Here is an 18733-nt window from a genome sequence, read left to right as displayed (position 1 = left end):
TGGCCTAATCTTAATCTGATGATAACCGGATCTCAAATCTATTTTTGAGAACACCTTAGCCTTGGATAATTGGTCAAACAGAACATCAATATGTGGCAAAGGATATTTATTCTTGACGGTCACAGCATTGAGTGGCCTATAATCTACGCACATTCTCAACGTGCCCTCTTTCTTTTTCTTCACAAACAAAGCTGGACATCCCCATTTAGACTTGCTTGGCCGAATAAATCCCTTTTTCGATAAATCTTCTAATTGCTTCTTTAGCTCAGCTAACTCGTCGGGAGGCATCCGATAGGGCCTCCTTGAAATTGGAGCTGTTCCGGGGACTAACTCAATTCCAAACTCAATCTCTCTATCTGGCGAAAGACCAGGTAGCTCATCCGGGAATACGTCCGGGAATTCACACACTACCGGAATCTGATGAATAGGAATGACTGCCGTAGCGCATGTAACACTTATAAGGTCTGTTCTTCGAGGCAATGGTACTTGGAAAGTACCCTCACCCAGGGGATCCTTAAGGGTAAGTACTCGACCTCCAGTATCTATGACTGCTCCCCAATCCTTCATCCAATTCATCCCTATAATGACATCCAAGACTAACCCAGGCATAACTATCAAGTTCACTCGGAACTTCCTGCTACCTAATTCAAGGGTTGCCCCTCGAACCATCCGGTTGGTCAAAACATCAGCCCCTGCTGAACTTATACGGTAACCATAACCCAATTCTGTGCATAGTTGTTCATGCTTCTGTGCAAATGCTTGACTCATAAAAGAATGCGATGATCCAGAATCAAATAGAACAACTACAGGGTTTTCATTGACAGTAAACTTACCAGCAGTGACGGGCTCTCCCTCTGGAATTTCATCCACTGTTGTACTGTGCACTCTAGCATTATAAGTCTGCTGCTTCTTCTTGGGCGGGTATGGACAAAACCTCGAGAAATGACCGGGTTGATCACAGTTATAGCAGGGTCCTCTCACTGTCCCGACAGATCCCACAGCTCCCTTGGAACTGCCTTGTACCGCAGTTGCGGCTGCTTTGTTGGGCTGTACTGCCATCTTGTACGGCTTTTGAGGTCCACGGAAATTCTGGCTTCTTGGCTGAGGTAGCCTGAATCTAGCACCAGGTGCCGATGGGCGATAAGGAGGACGACCTCCCATAGGTGCTCTAGCTTGAGACGGCCCACCTTCGAAGGCTCTCTTGCGTGTCTTGGCTGCGGTGCTGGCATTGTTATTCTTCTCCTGCTTCAGACAGTCACTGATGAAGTCGTTGAATCTGACGCGGTTGTTGGTACCAACATGCTTCATCATTTTTGGATTGAGACCCCTCTTAAAACTGGCTATCCTTTTGGCATCTGTGTCAACCATGTCGGGAGCATAGCGACACAAGTTGTTGAAGGCATGCAGGTATTGCGTCACGGTTTTGGTACCCTGGTTCAATGCCAGAAACTCTCCCAACTTCATTTCAGTCAGCCCGGGTGGAATATAGACTCCACGGAAGGCCTCAGCAAACTCTCTCCAAGAAATCTGAGCATTTGGAGGGAAGGTGGTGCGATGGTGCTTCCACCACATTCCCGCCGGTCCTTGCAATTGAAGTGTAGCATACTCCGTTTTCAGCACCTCAGTCATCCTCAACACACGGAATTTATCTTCCATCGTGTTGATCCATTCCTCAGCATCGAGTGGCTCTGTTGCTTCCTTGAATACGGGTGGCCTGGTGTCCATGAAATCTTTGAAGCTGCTGTACTGGTTTACTCCCATGCCACCGCCTTGATTGTTACCACGTTGCACGTTGTTGGCTATGGTGCGCAGAAAATCTTCCATGTTCTTCTGGGATTGTTCCGCATTGCGCTGACTCCCGAGCAGCTGTGCGAGAAACATCTCGGTGGTGAACGGGGGAGGAGGTGGCAAATGCGGTTCATGGGGAGGCTCATTGTTGTTGCCATGATTTCCTCCACCACCACCAGTCCCTGAACCGTTAGCACCGGGCTCAGCGGCTTCATACGTGGTTCGGCGAGTGTTTGTCATCTGCATATTTCAGCAACAAGTAATGATTGAGTGGAGCTGTAATAATTGCGAGTGAAGGAAAAATTATGCCGTACTGAATTTACTGGAGAGAATAAATTCATACAATAAAACAGAGGCACAATAATCGCAATTCCAATTAAAACAACAGCACTTAATCGGATTACTTAAACGGCAAACATCGCGTCCATACAATCACATTGCCAGCATACATACACTGGACTTTTTATGCGTTCAGATATCGCATTCGAAAATCAAGTTCCAAACACATGCAAATTCTCATACGTTCGAAGCAACATACGATAGATTACATGCCAACAAAAGAAAGGTCATCGCGACAAGACCTAGTTACTAGCGCAAGGCAACTAGCCTACTCCTCGTGGCCATCGTCGGGATCGGAGACGTCACCATCGCCTCCAGGTGAAACTACAGGCTCATCCTGGTTGTCGTCGTCGATGTCCATGCCAGCGGCGTTCGGTGGAGCATATGGGCCAACCCCATTGTAAAGCGCGTGAAACTCTTCGTGCAGGTTGCCGTTGTATTCCTCTAGCTCATCGACTCTCTGCAACAAAAGGTTTCTTGCGTTCCAGGCTTCATTCCTTTCCTGGACCAACTGTCCAATCATGCGGTCTGCATTGTTGTTGGCTTGAGTCAACGTATGCACTCGCTGCATAGCTTTATCACCTCTCTCAACCGCCTGATCTTGCTGTAAGTTCATATCAGCCAACTGCTCCTGCAAGCTAGCTATGGCTCGTGCCTGTCTCTTCTTCTGCTTCTTCCCTTTGAGCTTATCCTCACTACGCAAGCCAGTCAAAGTCCAGTAGGTACTCTCGAGACCCTCATACGCTCTGATGGCGGCGAACATAGCACTCATTGCCTAGTTGTCGCTAGCCTGTCCCTCAGCTGGACCTCTGACCAATGCGCTTCCTTGAGGCTGAACCCAAATGGCATCACGAGGATCATCCCTAGGAAAAGTACTAGCTAGAGCTGCAGCAAGCTCACTGGGAAATCTGCTCATAATGTCCCTGATGACACGGAAGGCTGCTCCCTCTGCACCCTCAGCTGGAGTGCGACCCTCAAACTCCAAATGCCAACCATCCCAATCTGGGGCATCACCAAGAGCAGGAACCGTGATCTCCACCACTGCAAGTCCATCATCTGCTAACTGGCTCTCATTCCAAGAGTACACCGGCTCTTGACCCTCTGGGTACCCCACATCATGGAGCACTCTCCAAAGCAAAGTTGGCATGCCAAACTCGCTCAAGAAGGTGTCCATGGTGCGGTGCTCCCTCAGGGCCAACAGACGTCGAGGTGCTCTTCCTCCGGTGGACTTACGGGCGGTCTGCTTCGTGCGGGCCATCTGTAGCAAAAGTTCTCTTATTACTTCGGGGAAACATATTTTTGGTGATACACTTTTATCAAAATGAGATAATCAATTTATAAGGGGAGGTATGCATGAGATGAATGAGACGCACAAGTAACATGATGTATGTTCGTGTCGTACGTTCTCACAAACTTAGGAAATAAATAATTTCTAACGACGAATTCGGTGGCATAACAACGATCTCTCAATTACGTAGCTAATACGTTCTACACGATAGCGTTGTTATGTACCTGCAGAAGATTCATTTCAGCCCAGTTCCCAATGAATGCATAAAAGCAGTAAAATTTTATCTACACGCTCTACACGAATCCCCCGATGCGTGTACAACGGTAGTAACTACCCGAATCATCATCCTAATGATGGCATCGCCTCCACAGACGGAAGACCCTCACATGAGATACCTTGGTAAAATATGCGTAGAACATGTAATTACTCCAGCACCATATAAGCATTCACCCTAGATCGGCGGTGTATCCGATCATGCTCTCACAACTCACACTTACCGAGGCGTAGAGGCAATTGATCCATTCATTACCACTCAAACAAGTGGCACTCATACAATAGCACGCCGTATGAGCGACGAAAGAGAAATATGATGCAAGAACCCCAGTCAGTACTTAATTAAGCCACCTAAAGTCCTTAACTGGGCATAAAGAATATGATCACTGGCACACTTTATAGTTTTAAAATCACGTTTTCCAATGCCTTTTTGTTTTAAATACACTTGTGAACAGTAACACGCTAAACCATGCTCTGATACCAGCTGTGACGGAACCGACCAATTATACGAAATTAAGTAAGAAAAACCATCCGCCAGAGCAGACGCTTTAGCAAACTTAAGCCCGTATAACCCGGTAGTCCGTGAAATCACGAAGGATTTCAAACCAACTCATGTCCCAGCCATGATCGTAATAAGTTTAGCGGTCACCAATCACATATTACATAAAAGTTTGCATAACAGATACATCAGAGTTTAAACATAGTTATTACAAAACAAGTTCGAATAAAAAGTAGCGGAAGTCATTTGTTTAAAACCACACACACTCACACGGAGTTCAAATATAGTGCCAGCGAATGATCATCTCCAACAAAAGCATCAGATGAGACGTAAGGAATGACCATGCCCATGGTCCTAAGCATCACCCATCGCAGGATACAGGCAGTTGATACAGTAGCCATAGTACATCTGCCCATCTGCAACAAGTGGGAATAAAACCCTGAGTACGAGAAGGTACTCAGCCAGACTTACCCGACATAACCGAAAATAAATGACGCCAAGGATTATGAAGGGCTTTATAGTGGGGTAGCTGACTCATTTGCAAAAGAAGCATTTTTAGCATTTCAAGAACCTTTCTAAAAGCATTATTGCCAAGTTAATTATTATTAACCTGTCCACTAGATTCGCACCTATACTAGAGTAAACATGTGATTAAGCAGATAATGATAACCAATGATCATTAAGCAACTTCCATACTGTCATATTCACTATAACTGTCCAAGTGTTCCATAACATTTACTACGATGAAGTAACTCAAGTCAAGTGCTCACTATCCAGGAGCGATGGCGATTCGAATCGATTCCTAACCAGCTGGTGATTTATTCCTTACACAAACCTCACTCACCCGCTAAAGTGAGATATTGATCACCGAGTCAACTTTCCAGGAATCTCGAGTTTGCCAGGAACCACATGTACCCGGGGGCCGACCGACTGCACTTTGGTCTTATCATCCCGCCCCCGTGTCCTACCACACCTGCTCCGGTACAGTGCGTTGCGGGCAATCTACTCGGCCCGAAAAATCTCCCAGCTTCGCGGTCGGAAGATACTTTATCCGGCCAGCTAAATGTAAGGCATGCGTTCAACATGACTCGAGGCCCAACAACGGTCGGTCCTTAATCGACACAGACGGAAACACTACAGTCCAGAACTCTGCAAGTCTCCGTCCGGTCTCAACTTCATTTAACACTTAGTTATACCATGACTTCATAGTCATCCAAGCAGATCCAGGTAACCACCTATAGCTCGCAGGTGACAGGAAATCACCCGACTTCTACCGGTCTAAGCCAGCTAAGCATTGACTCGACTGCGGATACCAGGGTAACAAGGATATAGTATAACAAAGGTAAACAAGGTATAATGCAGCAACGGTTGCAAACAACTCCTGAACGTAATGCATCAATTAAAGTAAAGCATTTAATTAAATCATTGCAAACCGGGAGAAAAATGCTCCGGGGCTTGCCTCTCTCGAAGGAGCTCGGACGGTGATCGGGGCACTCCGGAAGTTCCTCAACGTCCTCCTCGTCGGCTTCTGGCACTTCCTGCTGCTGCACCTCGAGCTGCTCCTCGGGCTCCTCGGGTATGACGACTGGGTTCTCGGTTTGCGATCCTGTATGATGCGATGCGTGTAAGTGATTATGCAAACGGTGCATCGAAGGAGATGAATGCAATGGATATGTTGAAATGCAAGGTAGTCAACATCATCTAAGAACTATACTACAAGCACATGTCATCTACTGCATTCTCTTCTACTACTAATATGTTAAGTTAACCTATCTTATGAAATGCTTCAAAGATACACCAAAGCTTTACGACTTTCTTAATCACACTTAAAGCGACACTGGCTTAAACCCTAGTTAATAATAGGTTTGAATAGCAACCTATATTTCTGATGCTCCTAAAAATCTGAGAAAATTGCAGTAGCATACTACTACCCTAAACAGACTACCATAAAAATTTCATGGCATTTGGATAAGTAAACCATCCTACACAAAAATGACAAGCTATAGCATGAAAATGAGCATGAAATTACTTTGTACTATGAAAAGTGTCAAACAACAGAATTAATATTTTTCCTAGGTTCTTCATAGCATATAATGACTGTACAAAAATTACCACATGCATGTTTTATACAAAGTTTGCTCTCTATCAAAAATAACAAAAATCAGCCCTTAAAGGCACTTGAACTACACCTCCAAAGTTTTCCACAGCACATGCATGAAACAGATTTTTCCTAAGGAGTACATGACACAAGAAGATTAACAAACTTGGAATCATATTTTTCTGAAGCCTATATATTTTTCTACATATTTTTCAAGTTATCAGCAATATTCATGATTAAATAAAGTTCTACAGAAAAGTATCTCAAAAATGACATGCACAATTTTTCCCAAGTAGATCTGGTGATAAGGAACCTAGAAAAATTTGTTTCAACAAATTTGGAGCAACTTTGAGTATCCAAATATTTTGCAAACCATTTCTGTTTTCAAATAACAAATAATAAATGGAAATCAATTCATTTCAGAATGCTGGGCCGGCCCGAATGGAACAGCTGGCCCATGGCCATCACCGGCCTGCGCGGCCCGAGCGCGGGGGAGAGGAGACGGCCCATCAGGGCGTCAGCCCCCGGCCTGGCTCGGCCTGGCCAGCCGAGGCGAGGCGCCATGCCGGAGCGCGCGCTGGCGCGACGGCGGGGCTCGGCCAGCGGCCGGCGGCCGTCTCCGGCCACGGCAGCGCCAGCGAGCGAGCGCAGGAGACGCGCGAGGAGAAGGCGAGCTCGGTAGGGTAGCTAGGCGAGGCTGGAGGGGAGAAGGAAGACGGATTCCACGGCGGCCGTGCACAGCGGCGCCATGGCCGTCGGCGGCGAGACGCGGGGAGGCCCGACCTGTGCTCGGAAGGCGGAGCAAGTTCGAGCACGACTTCGAGGAAGGCGAGGCGGAGCTCGGGGCACGAGGAATTGGAGAAAGGCGCGGTGGTGAGGGAGTTTGACGCCGGCGGAGCTCGGGCGTGGCGAGGGCGGAGCTCGGGGCTCGCGGCGAGGGCGGAGGGAAGGGCAGCGCGGCAGGAGTGAAGGCAGAGCGCGTGCGGCTGGCAGCAGGGCGCGCTCCTCTTCAAGCCCGCCAGCGCGCTGCGTGGTCAGAGCTAGCCGGGCGCGTGGCGGACACGCGGCGGGCGTCGCCTGACGCGGTCGGGACGTGGCGCGGCGACGGGCACGGCGCGCGGGAGAAGAAGGCGCGGCGCGCGGAGGCAGGCCGGGCTGGCGCGGTGCTGGGCTGGGCCGAGCGAGGCGAGGCGCGCGGCGCGCGGGAGCTCGCTGGGCCGGCTTCGGCTGGCAGGCCAGAAGCGAGGCGGCGGCCCAGAAAAATTGAAATGGAATTTTTCAATTGATTTTTAAGAAAATTTTAAAATGCCATCTTTCAAACATTATTTTGAGCAAGAAAATGACCTCTTTTGAAAATGTACCAAAAATGAAAGTTGCTTAGAATTTAATTCCCTACAACTTTGCTTTAGGTTGCTCAGACATGCATAGACTCTAAGTTATACTTTTTAAACAGTCAAACCAAAGAGTCCAGGAGTCAAAACAAGTCAACCACTATTTGAAAACTTAATTTGTCAAAATGGTTAACATGAACATTGTTCCTAATGACTTTCTAAGCATAGCTAAGGTGTTTAGAAATATATTTAGCCATATCACACATTGGTCACGCAAGAATCAAGCACAGAATGCACTGAAACGATGAAAAACAATACAAATGTTATATTTGTTTCAAGGCCATGTTTTCCCATGTTTCAAGTGACATATGCTCATGAATTGATGAATGATGCTCATGAATATGAAATGCAAGTGCAATTAGGCAAGAATAACACCAGGGGTGTTACAGGGCGCGGCATTGCCGTGTCAAGATCGGTGGCGCGACAAGAGCTGCCACGTTAACGGTCACCGAAACCGGTCGTCGCCACGTCAGACCTCTGCCGCGCCACCATGCATGGCGCGACACAGGCATTTGGTCACGCCAGGGCTATAGGCGCGGCCAAAAATGTTAGTTTTTTTAAAAAAAACTTACCATGTTAAATTTAAAATTAGTTATAAAAAAGTGTTAAAATTAAAAAAAAAAATCTCGTTGCACATGCTGGCATAGTTGCATGGATCGGAGCGGGAGCCGGGAGGTATGCGTCGCCGTCGTCGGCACCATACATAACCAAAGCCCTCATACTCATACTCATACTCATACTCATACTCAGTACTCCAAACCTGTATCGATTTACTATCACTTGATTGTGTTATTGTCTCCATGATACGACTACAACAAGCAATCCAAAGAATTCCTTCTCGTGTCATCACCTTGTAACTTCGACCAGTCTCCGACACAAGATTTTATATTTCTTTCTTCGAGAGGAGCTAACTGATGGTTAAGGGCCTGTTCGGTCAGTGCGGAAGGAGATCAGGAATTATTCCCGCTGATTAATGTTATGCAAATTAGACCATTGTTCCGGCTAGGAATCATTCCAAGTGTCCATTCCGAGGTAACCGAACTCCAGTGGTCAGGTTATTAAAATTGTGATCCTGAATTAGATCTGAACTCCAGTGGTAGGATCGCAAATAGTAGAAACACAAGTAATAGGATTGTAGAACCATAGAATCAGTCCGATAAACCAACATCGTAAGATCATAAACAAATAAAAATCGTAAAATCGCAAAACTGCAACATGGCATCGCGAGTTTAACAACTATGCTTATGGGCATGTGGCTCATATAATTTTTACTACAGTTCAAGCATACAATAATTAGCTCACCATAAAAATTTCACCATAATTAAACCATAAAAACTACAACTATGAATTAATTATAGAAAAGAATAGATCTAAAACTACAACAAAAAAATGTGTACTAAAACAGACCACATTATATATTCACTGTATATACCTACTCATGTGGAGTCCAACAAATTTGGATTTTCTATTTTATGTTTTTTTTATGATTTACTATGATTTTTTAAAGATTCAACCGAAACAAATAAAAAAAAGATAAAACTATCTTTGAAAACCGCTTATAACTAGTCAGAGAGGTAAAACGAACGGTTTTAAAAGTTCAGGAGGTGGTCTCGGTTTTAGAGTTTAGGAAGAAAAATCAGACTTTCACAAATAGAGCATTTCGTGGGTCTTAGTCTTACAAGCCCAACTCTAGAAAGCCCATAAGATAAAGCCCGTCGCGATGTTCAGTTTTATCTGCCACTGCAATTAACGAACTTTCCACGTGGGCCACACCTCCTCGCATCGCCTCCCTCGACGATGGCCGCCGCCGCCGCTGCGTCGGCGTCGTGGCTTCTCCGTAGGTCTATATCCTCCGCATTCCTCGCCAGGCGCGCGGGCCCTAGCATCCTGCGTACAACCCTCTGCTATTCCTCCTCCGCATCCGCCTGCCCCAAACCAACGCCGTCACTGCCTCCGCCGGACACATCCGACAATGATGGCGGCGGCGGCGGGATGAGGTGGGAGTCTGCGCGCAAGAAGAGGGTGGTGCTCCGCATCGGCTACGTAGGCACCGATTACCGAGGTTTTGCTCGTCGACTTTTTAATTTCCGCCAGGGAAATGGGTGTCATGGAGCTTTGACTGAATGCTATTGCTATGTGCTTGGCAGGGCTTCAAAAGCAGCGAGAGCTTGGCGTGGATTCGAGTAAGTTCTGAATTATTAACTTGTTTGGGCTTGCTTAAAGCTATTTAATTTTGCTTGCGTGTTCAGTGTAGTTTTTTTTTGGCACTGTTGCTGCCTGGTAGAACTAGATGACTCTTTTCGTGCTAGTTGCATTGCGTTGCTGCTAGTGGTTCTGTGCATTGGGGCTCTAATGCTTGTTCACTTGTTGAATGATTCGAACTTTCACCGCGATGTTTTGTAATCCTATAGAATGATTGTGAAAGGTCACACACATGACACACAGGGCCGGCCCTGAGTTTTTAGGGGCCCAGGGCGAAACCAAAATTTAGGGGCCTCTTATATACACATGAACTAAGCACTTATGTATATACATTGTTAATGATAAACGCTTCAGAAAAAAAAACAATTCATATATATTAAAATACCTTAAAATTTTATTCTGACGTTCTCGATGCGAAGTCATTAATGATGGTATATACTCTAGTTCCTCGACAACAACCAGTCAACCATCACGAATAACTCTTATAAAAAAAACTTATGTATAGATCTCTCCGTGATTGTATTAATTCATCTACTCATGCTCACTTTTTCTTTTCTCTGTTTGATGAGATTTTGTACAAAATATTTTTTTAAAAAAATAAAAGAAGCAGGTAAGCTTTACTATGTGTGCATGCATAATCATGTGCGCTTTGAAGAGGCAAGAAGATGGTGAAGGAAGCTAGCAAAGTGCTCTGACTTTCATGTCTTGTTTAATAGGAGAAGATGAAGAAAGCAAGTTAGCATGGTTGCTCAGGGCCCACCAGACAACCAGTACTATTACTGTCTCTAAATCGTTTGCATCACAAGGGCTAGTGTCTGTTTGCATCACAACTAAAAAAAAACTCACAAGGGATAAGGCGCATGGTTGCGCTTATCTGCAGTAACCAATCGAGTTCGCAAAATACTAGCTCGCATGAGGATCGTCAGGTTGTGCTTATCTGCAGTAACCACGTAATATACGGTATACCTGGGATGGGGCCCCATGGGATCGGGGGCCCAGGGTGGCCGCTCCGCTCGCCCGCGCTCAGGGCTGGCCCTGATGACACAAGTGCCATTTCTATAACATGGATACTGAATCACAGATGCACTATAGACTATAGTTGCTCCTGGTTCTTTTGTTAATTATCAGAAATTCAGAATGATGCATTGACAGTATAAGATGTAGATTAATTGTTCTGAGCTCATTCTGCAGCCATTGAGTCAGTCTTGGAATCTGCCATCTTCAAGTCAGGCGGAATTCTTGAGAGTAATTATGGAAAACTGCAAAAGGTTGGGTGGGAAAGGAGTAGCCGAACTGATAAAGGGGTAGGTTTAACCATTTAAGCGCTTGGTTTTTATGAAGAATGCATTTAATTTTTTTCTAGAAAAAAAAGGCTTGTATGGAAGGGCGGGCCTGGTGCAAGCGGTAGAGTCTTACCGCCTGTGACCGGAAGGTCCCGGGTTCGAGTCGCGGTCTCCTCGCATTGCACAGGCGAGGGTAAGGCTTGCCACTGACACCCTTCCCCAGACCCCGCACAGAGCGGGAGCTCCCTGCACTGGGTACGCCCTTTAACAAAGGCTTGTATGCATGCTTAGAATGGACTAATTTCAGGTACACTCATTGGCTACAATGATTTCCCTTAAAATGGAAATCCCTGATAGAGCATGGGAGGATGATCCTGATGGTATTGCTCTTGCCAGTATCATCAACTCAAATTTGCCGGACAATGTGAGGGTATTTAGTATCTTGCCTGCGCAAAGGTAAATGGGTCGTTTATTGTACAGAAATAATAGAGAATAGAGGATTCATTCCATTATACTTAATTTTTATCATGGCATGGTGTGCATTGAACTATAGGAGTTTTGATGTAAGGAGGGAGTGCTTGTACCGTGAGTACTTCTATCTTCTTCCTGCTGAAGTTATTGGAATTAAAGATGGTTATAGCCCTGAAGAAATGCAAGAGCACTTGTCAGAGTTCAACAGCATACTGAAAGGTTTCGAGGTATGTGCCTGATTCAATGTGTCTTGTTTATTCTGTGACTGTGCAGTATTTGCAAAACAATAGATATGTCTTCCATGAAACTAATGATAACATGCAAGTGATTTGGGGAACATCCTTATATGTTGAAATCAGAAAGAGGCCATGGCGGTGAGTTTTATTTAATGAGCATATTACATCAGAGGTCATCGGACCTATCCAGTTGACCCATTATTCCTCGAGCCTTAATCTTGGATTCTGCCCTGGTATATGTGCCTGAATTGCTTAGTACGGTCTGTGATTTCTTAATTAGAAGATAGAAAAAAGAATCTTGGAATGCTTATGAACATTTAAGCATGCTAAGTGAGGCATGCGTCATAATTAAGCATGTTCATTTGTTGGTACTTTTCCAATTGCTTCACTGCTGGATGCTTCAGTGGGCAGTTAAACAACTTCAAGCTGCTTTTTGGACTAAATTTGAAGGTTCAAGTACTGACACAACTGAAGAAGTGGAGTCTGGTTCAGTGTACTCTTGACAGTTGCTAGACGATTACTGCTTAGGCATAACACAAATTTGTAGAAGCCTGGACAAATTAAATCCATAAGATATTTAACTTTTCAAGCACACCCTCTTTCGCCCCAATATGCATATTAGGGGAAGACCTTGTCAGAATAATTTTTCTTGTTGAATTACTTTGCATGCACACAAATTTCACTATATCTTCTCAACTTGTAGGGAAACCATCCATTTCATAATTACACAGCACGTGCCAAGTATAGGAAGGTCCTCGCGGGAAGACACCGAAGGGTGAAAGGAGCAAGCTCGATGTTGAAGTCCATGTCCTCCGAAATGGGTATGGCAGAAAGCTCTTCTGAAGAAAGCACTTCTTCAGATCATGATGAGGACTTGAATATTTCATCAATCATTGACACTGGTGCATCAGAGGACAATTGTGTGAATGATATTCTGAAACTTTCTGAGAATCGGGTGCAGATTCAAGCTAGGTGGCTGCATGAACCTGATGAAAGTGATAGATTAAATGCTTCACATTTCAGAGATATCATTACCTGTTCCTGTGGAGAGTTGCAAACTTCATCAGGAATTCAATTTGTGGAATTGACGTTATGCGGGGTATCTTTCATGCTACATCAGGTATGTATAATCCATTGTGAAATTATTATTAATGTAATACTCCCTTGCAACCGATCAGGGAAAACTAGATTTCACAAGATTACTTTTAAGGTTGAATACTCTATTCTATTGCTAGACTTTGTTTTTGTTTTGGGTCTTTTATATAGCTAACCTATAGATACATACTCCCTCCATTCCAAATTATAAGACGTTTTAGCTTTTCTAGATACGTAGTTTTTGCTATGCACATAGATGTATACACTATGTCTAGATACATACTAAAAACATTGTATCTGGAAAAAAGACAAAACGTCTTATAATTTGGAACAGAGGGAGTACTTGATTTTTCAAATTCGCCCCTCTAAAAAACTAGCTCAGTAGATTTGTATATATGATTCTGAATTGTGTTACTTGATATTACTGTCAAGAAACTAATCCCTCTGAGAACTTGAGAAGCTCACATGCCTTTTAAAACAGTTTCTACTTTACTAACCAGTTCATTAAATAGTAATATTCACTGCCAACAATCTAGTTACATTTGAGAAGTGACATGATTGTTAGAACAGTCTGTTGGGGTTGTTCATAGGACACAATTAGTTGCTGATACCCAATTACTGAAACTATCATGCAGACATGTTGTTATGACTTTGTAGTCATGCTGTTCTTTTTCTTGACCTCAGATCCGGAAAATGGTTGGAACTGCCGTGGCAGTGAAGCGTGGATTACTACCCAAAGACATCATAGAACTGTCTCTTGCAAAGTTTTCTAGAATCGTGCTACCAGTAGCCCCTTCAGAAGTTCTGATCCTTAAGGACAATAGTTTCTGCACGAAGAGCAAGGAAGGGAGAATCCTTCGCCCTGGGATCCAGTCAATGAACAAGTCAGCAGCAATCAGGAAGGGCGTTGAGGAATTCTACAAGGCGGCTCTTCTGCCAGAAGTAGCGAAATTCTTGGGCCCCTCAATGCCGCCATGGAAAGAATGGCTGGAGAACTTGGACAGGTTTGCTGGCATACCAGATTCACAGCTGGACGAAGTTAGGGAGGCCTACAGAGCATGGAAGGCTGATTATGACCGCGTGAAGATGGCTAGAAAGAGTGCTAGCAGTGTCTAATTTCATCACAACGCTACTCAGCAGTCTCGCAAGGTGGATGGGCAACTGAACTGAACTGTTCACTGAAGAGAGCGGTGTTTTTCACTTTCAACCGCTTCCTTGTATTGGACCTGTAGGGTTGGCAATGTTGCCACCTGTGTGGTGTTCTGGATGAGGGGATTTAGTTCAAACCTGAAATGATTCCTAGAGATTTGGATCTGTGTTGAGGCCCCGGGTGTTGCAAGCATTTCTGCTCTGCCGAGGGGTACAAGGTTGAGAGCCAGCCAAAGGTGTTGGCTGACCACTGCAGGACAATTCGCAGGTATGCAGATTTTTGCTTTCATTGCATTGCAGATTTGATGACTAAAGTCAAGCAAGCAAAAAAAACCCTCCTCTAATCTATACGCTCGTATGGCACCGTTGTAATTCGCCCCGTTTTGTTTTGAATGAAGAATGGATATGCAGTCCGTCAAGCAAGCAGCGTGCGTGCGTGCATTGTTGTTCAGTTGATGCTACTAGGAGTATTCTGTATTCACATGGAGCCATTTGGATTGCAAGGCACATGCACGGATGCATATGCACCCCCCGTGTTGGTTTCACGTGGACCATGATGCTCGCTGTCACTGATGCTGCTACCTACTGTAGCTAGCTTGTTTCAACCGAACGTCTCGTCAGTCAGCATGCATGCGGGGGCACTGACTAGTGCAGAGCCACGGCACGGCAGTGCCCTCCCTAATTGTCGCCTCACGAGCAGCAGCTGCCTGTGCGTGCGGCCAAGCCCCGCCCGTCTGGCGTCTGGAGGCCGCACTGCACGTCGGACCGCAGACGCGACGCCAGGGGGAGATGGAGGACGAAGACGAGCTGAGGACGCATCCCTGACGACGACGACGGACGTGAAGCAAGCCTCGTGAGGCGCATGGCATGGCAGGGGGTGCAGCGGCGACCTGCCGGGGGGCCCGTCCCCCCTGTAGCCCTAGCTGTGCAGCATGCTGCGCCGTGCATGATCCCGGCCTCCCGGGTTCGTCCGTTGGCTCGACAGGGCCAGGTGAAAAACAAGGCACCCGCGCTCCCGTGCGGGGAGGCGACAAGCGCTGGCCCTGCCACGGTCGTACGACACGCCTGGCCGGACGCGCGGGGCTGGGGGCATGTCACCGTGAAGGCGTGAATGAACTAGTAGCTAGCTAGGCCGCGCGCGCGCGCGGAGCATGCAAACGATGCATGGGTGATGGCACGACGTACGCCCTGCCTGCCGCCTCCGCGCGCCGCGACGTCTGCCGCGCCCGGAGTGGCTTCGTCAGCTTGCTGCGTCGTCCCTAGCTGGCTTGTTCTGTGCGAGAGCGAGCTGATGCTGATGGCATCCGTACGTATCGCCCTCGCCCTCGCCCTCGTCCTCGTCCTCGTCCCCGGGCGGGCGCATGCAGCACGGGTCACAGGCGACGCGGAGCCGTCTGTCACGAGAGCGTTGTAGCGATCGATGCGGCTGCCACCTTGCCGCGCCCCAGACCCAGGATCAGGATCAGATCATTCAGGGTGGTTGATGGATGGATGCCTGCTCTGCTCTGCTCATATCTCGCTCCGCCGGACCCGGACCCGGCTAGTAGCCTGCCCAGCCGTGTGTGTTCCCTAAAGAAAATGGCGCCGCAGCTTTTAAAATAACTGCCTCCCTTGCTTTGGGCATCATATCGTCGATCTCACGGTCACGGCGAGAGCGACGCTCCATCTCTATCTCGGCGCGCGGTGTTTGTTTGTTGGGAGGGAGAGACCCGAATGAAGCAAGCATCGTCGTCCCATTGGCTGCCTTCCTGTGTTTTTGGAACCCGTGACTTCTGCCGTTTTTAAATAAACATGGTCACGGTCTGCACCCTGTACGTACGTGTTTTGTCTGGGCAGATCAATCAACCTGTAATCAAAATATCTGATACTCCTACGGGGACGTGTATAGTAGTATATCTTATCGATCGATGCTCTTCTTCAGCCACTGTATATGTTTCAGGGACTAGCAGCTAGATAGGTCGATCGAGCTGCCGACTTACCAGGAGCAATTAACCACCGCTAGCTGCTTTTGTTCATGTTCAGTCTTTTCCAGAAGTTCATATTTCATTTTGATTTCATCTCATGATGGATTGATCTGTTAGCGGATCGGAGTATATATATATAAATAAAAGAAACCTTCATCAATATATGAAGGGTAGTTGCATGCCAGCTCTATTCAGCTTTGCTTCCAACCTCCCACATCATCATCATCATCATTCTTACATCATGGATGTATGATCGATCTTATTGTCATCATAGACATATATTATATATGTAAATTACGGCGTTCCCCCCCCTAATACTATTACACAGGAAATGGTGCTGCTACGAACGAATTCACCGGATCATCAGCACGACAGCACTTGCTAGGGAGGAGCAGCTATTTCATCTTGCCACCGATAGATATATAGATAGAGGAAATAGAAGCATAAATAAAAAATCAAATTAAAGAGAGGCAGCTGAGAAACAGAGCTACTAGCATACAATGGGTCTCGGCTTGATGTGTATCCTTGAGACCACTACATACGGTCCAGGACAAGAGGACGACCAATGCAAGCAAGTAGAGGCTTGTGTGTGCTTACGCGCTCATCAGCCTGCCTGCTACTCCTCGTCCTGCTCGCTGCCGCTCTCGGAGCAGTTCCTGACGGCCTGCAGGACGGCCTGCTTCACGACGTGCTCGTCCACGTTGTCCGCCACGTTCTGCGTGCACACAGGGCCAGGCCACCACAGTGAGAGAGAGAGAGAGAGAGAGAGAGAGAGAGAGAGAGAGAGAGAGAGAGAGAGAATTAATTAGCAAGTAGCGTGTCAAGAATCCTCATCAGACCGACACGACACGACGATAATTAACCATATCATCAGCAACTGACGACGACAACGATGGACGACGATTATATTGTGCTTAATTACGTACCTCTCCGCCCACAGCCTCGAGGCGGAAGGAGTCGGCGCAGGAGGCGGTGGCCTGGAGGACGCTGAGCCCGAGCTCGTCGAAGGCTTCCAGGACGGAGACGAGCAGCCCCGGGCAGCTCTTGTCGGAGAACACGTTGACGAGGAACGACCCCTGCATTCCTAGGGTTTCCACGGTCACCTGCATTGCATTGCATCCGATCCGGCGGTCCACCCGGCCGGCCCGTTTCGGTCATCATTGATCAATCAACGCTAGCTAGCTGCTGATCAACTGACTGAATAATGCAGACGACATGCATGGAATGAAGCAAACGCCCTCGCTCGTCGGCGCTTGTGAACTACTACTCCTATGCTGGTCCTACTCGTGGCTGAACCCAAACTTCACCGATTGGTTAGCATGTGAACTGCTGCCTGCTGGGGCACGCAGTAGCAGTACTAGCTACTACTGCTTCTTTTACTCTGGTTATATATATACGTAGTATTACTGTATATGTGCATGATGATTTCTTTCCATGTATATCTATGTCGTACCTCTACATGACAAAAGATCGACATATATGCGATGTGATCTGATGAGATTATACCATCGGATAGGACGACGACTGGTGTGTCAGCGCGTCTTGCGCGCAGGCAATCTCCTGGTTCAGCCTCACCACCTTCTGCTTCAGCTCCTTGATGTACGCCGACGCGTCCATGATTATTGATGTGTTGCTCAACTGCGTATATATTATGCCCATGTCAAGTACGTAATTAATAAACACGAATCATATTTGATATTTGGATGGATTCAAAGAGCAGGAGAGGGTATCTAATGCAACAAATAACGACAAGGTTGCAGAAGTGATAATGGATGCATATCATTCAAACGTTCTTGAATTCTAAAGAGCAATGAAAAGAATTTGGGAAAATATCAGGAAGGAAGAAGAAGAAGAAGAAGCAAAGATTGAGCAAGGAAACTATGTTATACAGCGTGGGAATGAGTGATGGAGCGGAGGATCTTCAGTTTCTCCTGAAGAGCAGCCGCCTGCTTCTTGCGCTCCCTTGACATCATCTTTCTCTCCGAGTCTCTCACTCGATCTACAAAGTCACACGATAGACGGCCGCCTGACAGCTTGCCCAATGGAAGCAAGAGAGAGAGACAGAGAAGTATAAGGTGTGGAGCTTGAATGGAGGACCCAGAACGAAGGACTCGATCTCCATATCTATATAGTCGTGGTCTCCCGGTCCCGTGGGCAGTGGGCACTCACGTGACCTTATTTGTCGACACAATATCGTCGTCAGTCCTCCGAGAGGTATCCCATAAAGATAGATTGATCGGCAGAGGTGCGCGTAATCAAGAACAAGAAGGCAACAGGAACACAAGAGTTAGATAGGTTCGGACCGTCAGCACGACGTAATACCCTACTCCTATGGTCTGTTGGTTTTTATTAGCTATCATATGATATTGCATGTGTTTTGAGGGGGTCCCTTACCCGCCTTATATAGCTGGGGTAGGGTTACAAGTCAGTTAGATCTAAGAGATAACTGGTAAGTAATAACAGTAAGTAATAACAGATCAAAAGAAACACAGGATCGCAACATATCCTAACAGATTATGCTGTATCTTTAGGATATCTTCCCGGTATCTTACAGGGCGTGCCGAGCAGCGCCGTGCTCCACAAGGCTTCGTCTTGGGCTGGACCACTCCTGGGGGCGCAGCCCATGTAGTCTGTCATGGATATCCAGGGTCGTACCC

The 18733-nt window shown here is 46.6% G+C and overlaps 2 protein-coding genes across 3 annotated transcripts; one reads left to right on the top strand and one right to left on the bottom strand.

The window, feature by feature from the left end:
• Positions 1-9431: 9431 nt before the first annotated feature.
• Positions 9432-14655, top strand: LOC136499411 (putative tRNA pseudouridine synthase). Of its 2 annotated transcripts, XR_010769982.1 has the most exons (8): positions 9432-9738; positions 9824-9859; positions 11070-11182; positions 11469-11617; positions 11715-11859; positions 12572-12988; positions 13648-14380; positions 14511-14655. XR_010769982.1 is itself a non-coding variant. In XM_066495077.1 (7 exons), exons 1-7 carry the CDS (start codon positions 9474-9476, stop codon positions 14077-14079), a joined length of 1557 nt encoding a protein of 518 aa, XP_066351174.1. In that variant the 5' UTR covers positions 9432-9473; the 3' UTR covers positions 14080-14655. The 2 variants fall into 2 exon arrangements, 1 of the variants encoding a protein (XP_066351174.1); XM_066495077.1 differs by having other exon boundaries at positions 13648-14655.
• Positions 14656-16290: 1635 nt separating this feature from the next.
• LOC136499402 (transcription factor bHLH61-like) lies at positions 16291-18162 on the bottom strand. Its single transcript, XM_066495072.1, has 4 exons — positions 17966-18162; positions 17583-17714; positions 17003-17179; positions 16291-16791 (listed from the first exon to the last, which is right to left on the bottom strand). The coding sequence occupies exons 1-4, from the start codon at positions 18047-18049 to the stop codon at positions 16693-16695; spliced, it is 492 nt and encodes a 163-aa protein (XP_066351169.1). The 5' UTR covers positions 18050-18162; the 3' UTR covers positions 16291-16692.
• Between the last annotated feature and the right edge of the window lie 571 nt (positions 18163-18733).

The sequence above is a fragment of the Miscanthus floridulus genome, chromosome 1 (genome assembly GCF_019320115.1).
Source record: "Miscanthus floridulus cultivar M001 chromosome 1, ASM1932011v1, whole genome shotgun sequence".
NCBI classification, from domain to species: domain Eukaryota; kingdom Viridiplantae; phylum Streptophyta; class Magnoliopsida; order Poales; family Poaceae; genus Miscanthus; species Miscanthus floridulus.
This window is presented reverse-complemented; position numbering and strand designations above follow the sequence as displayed.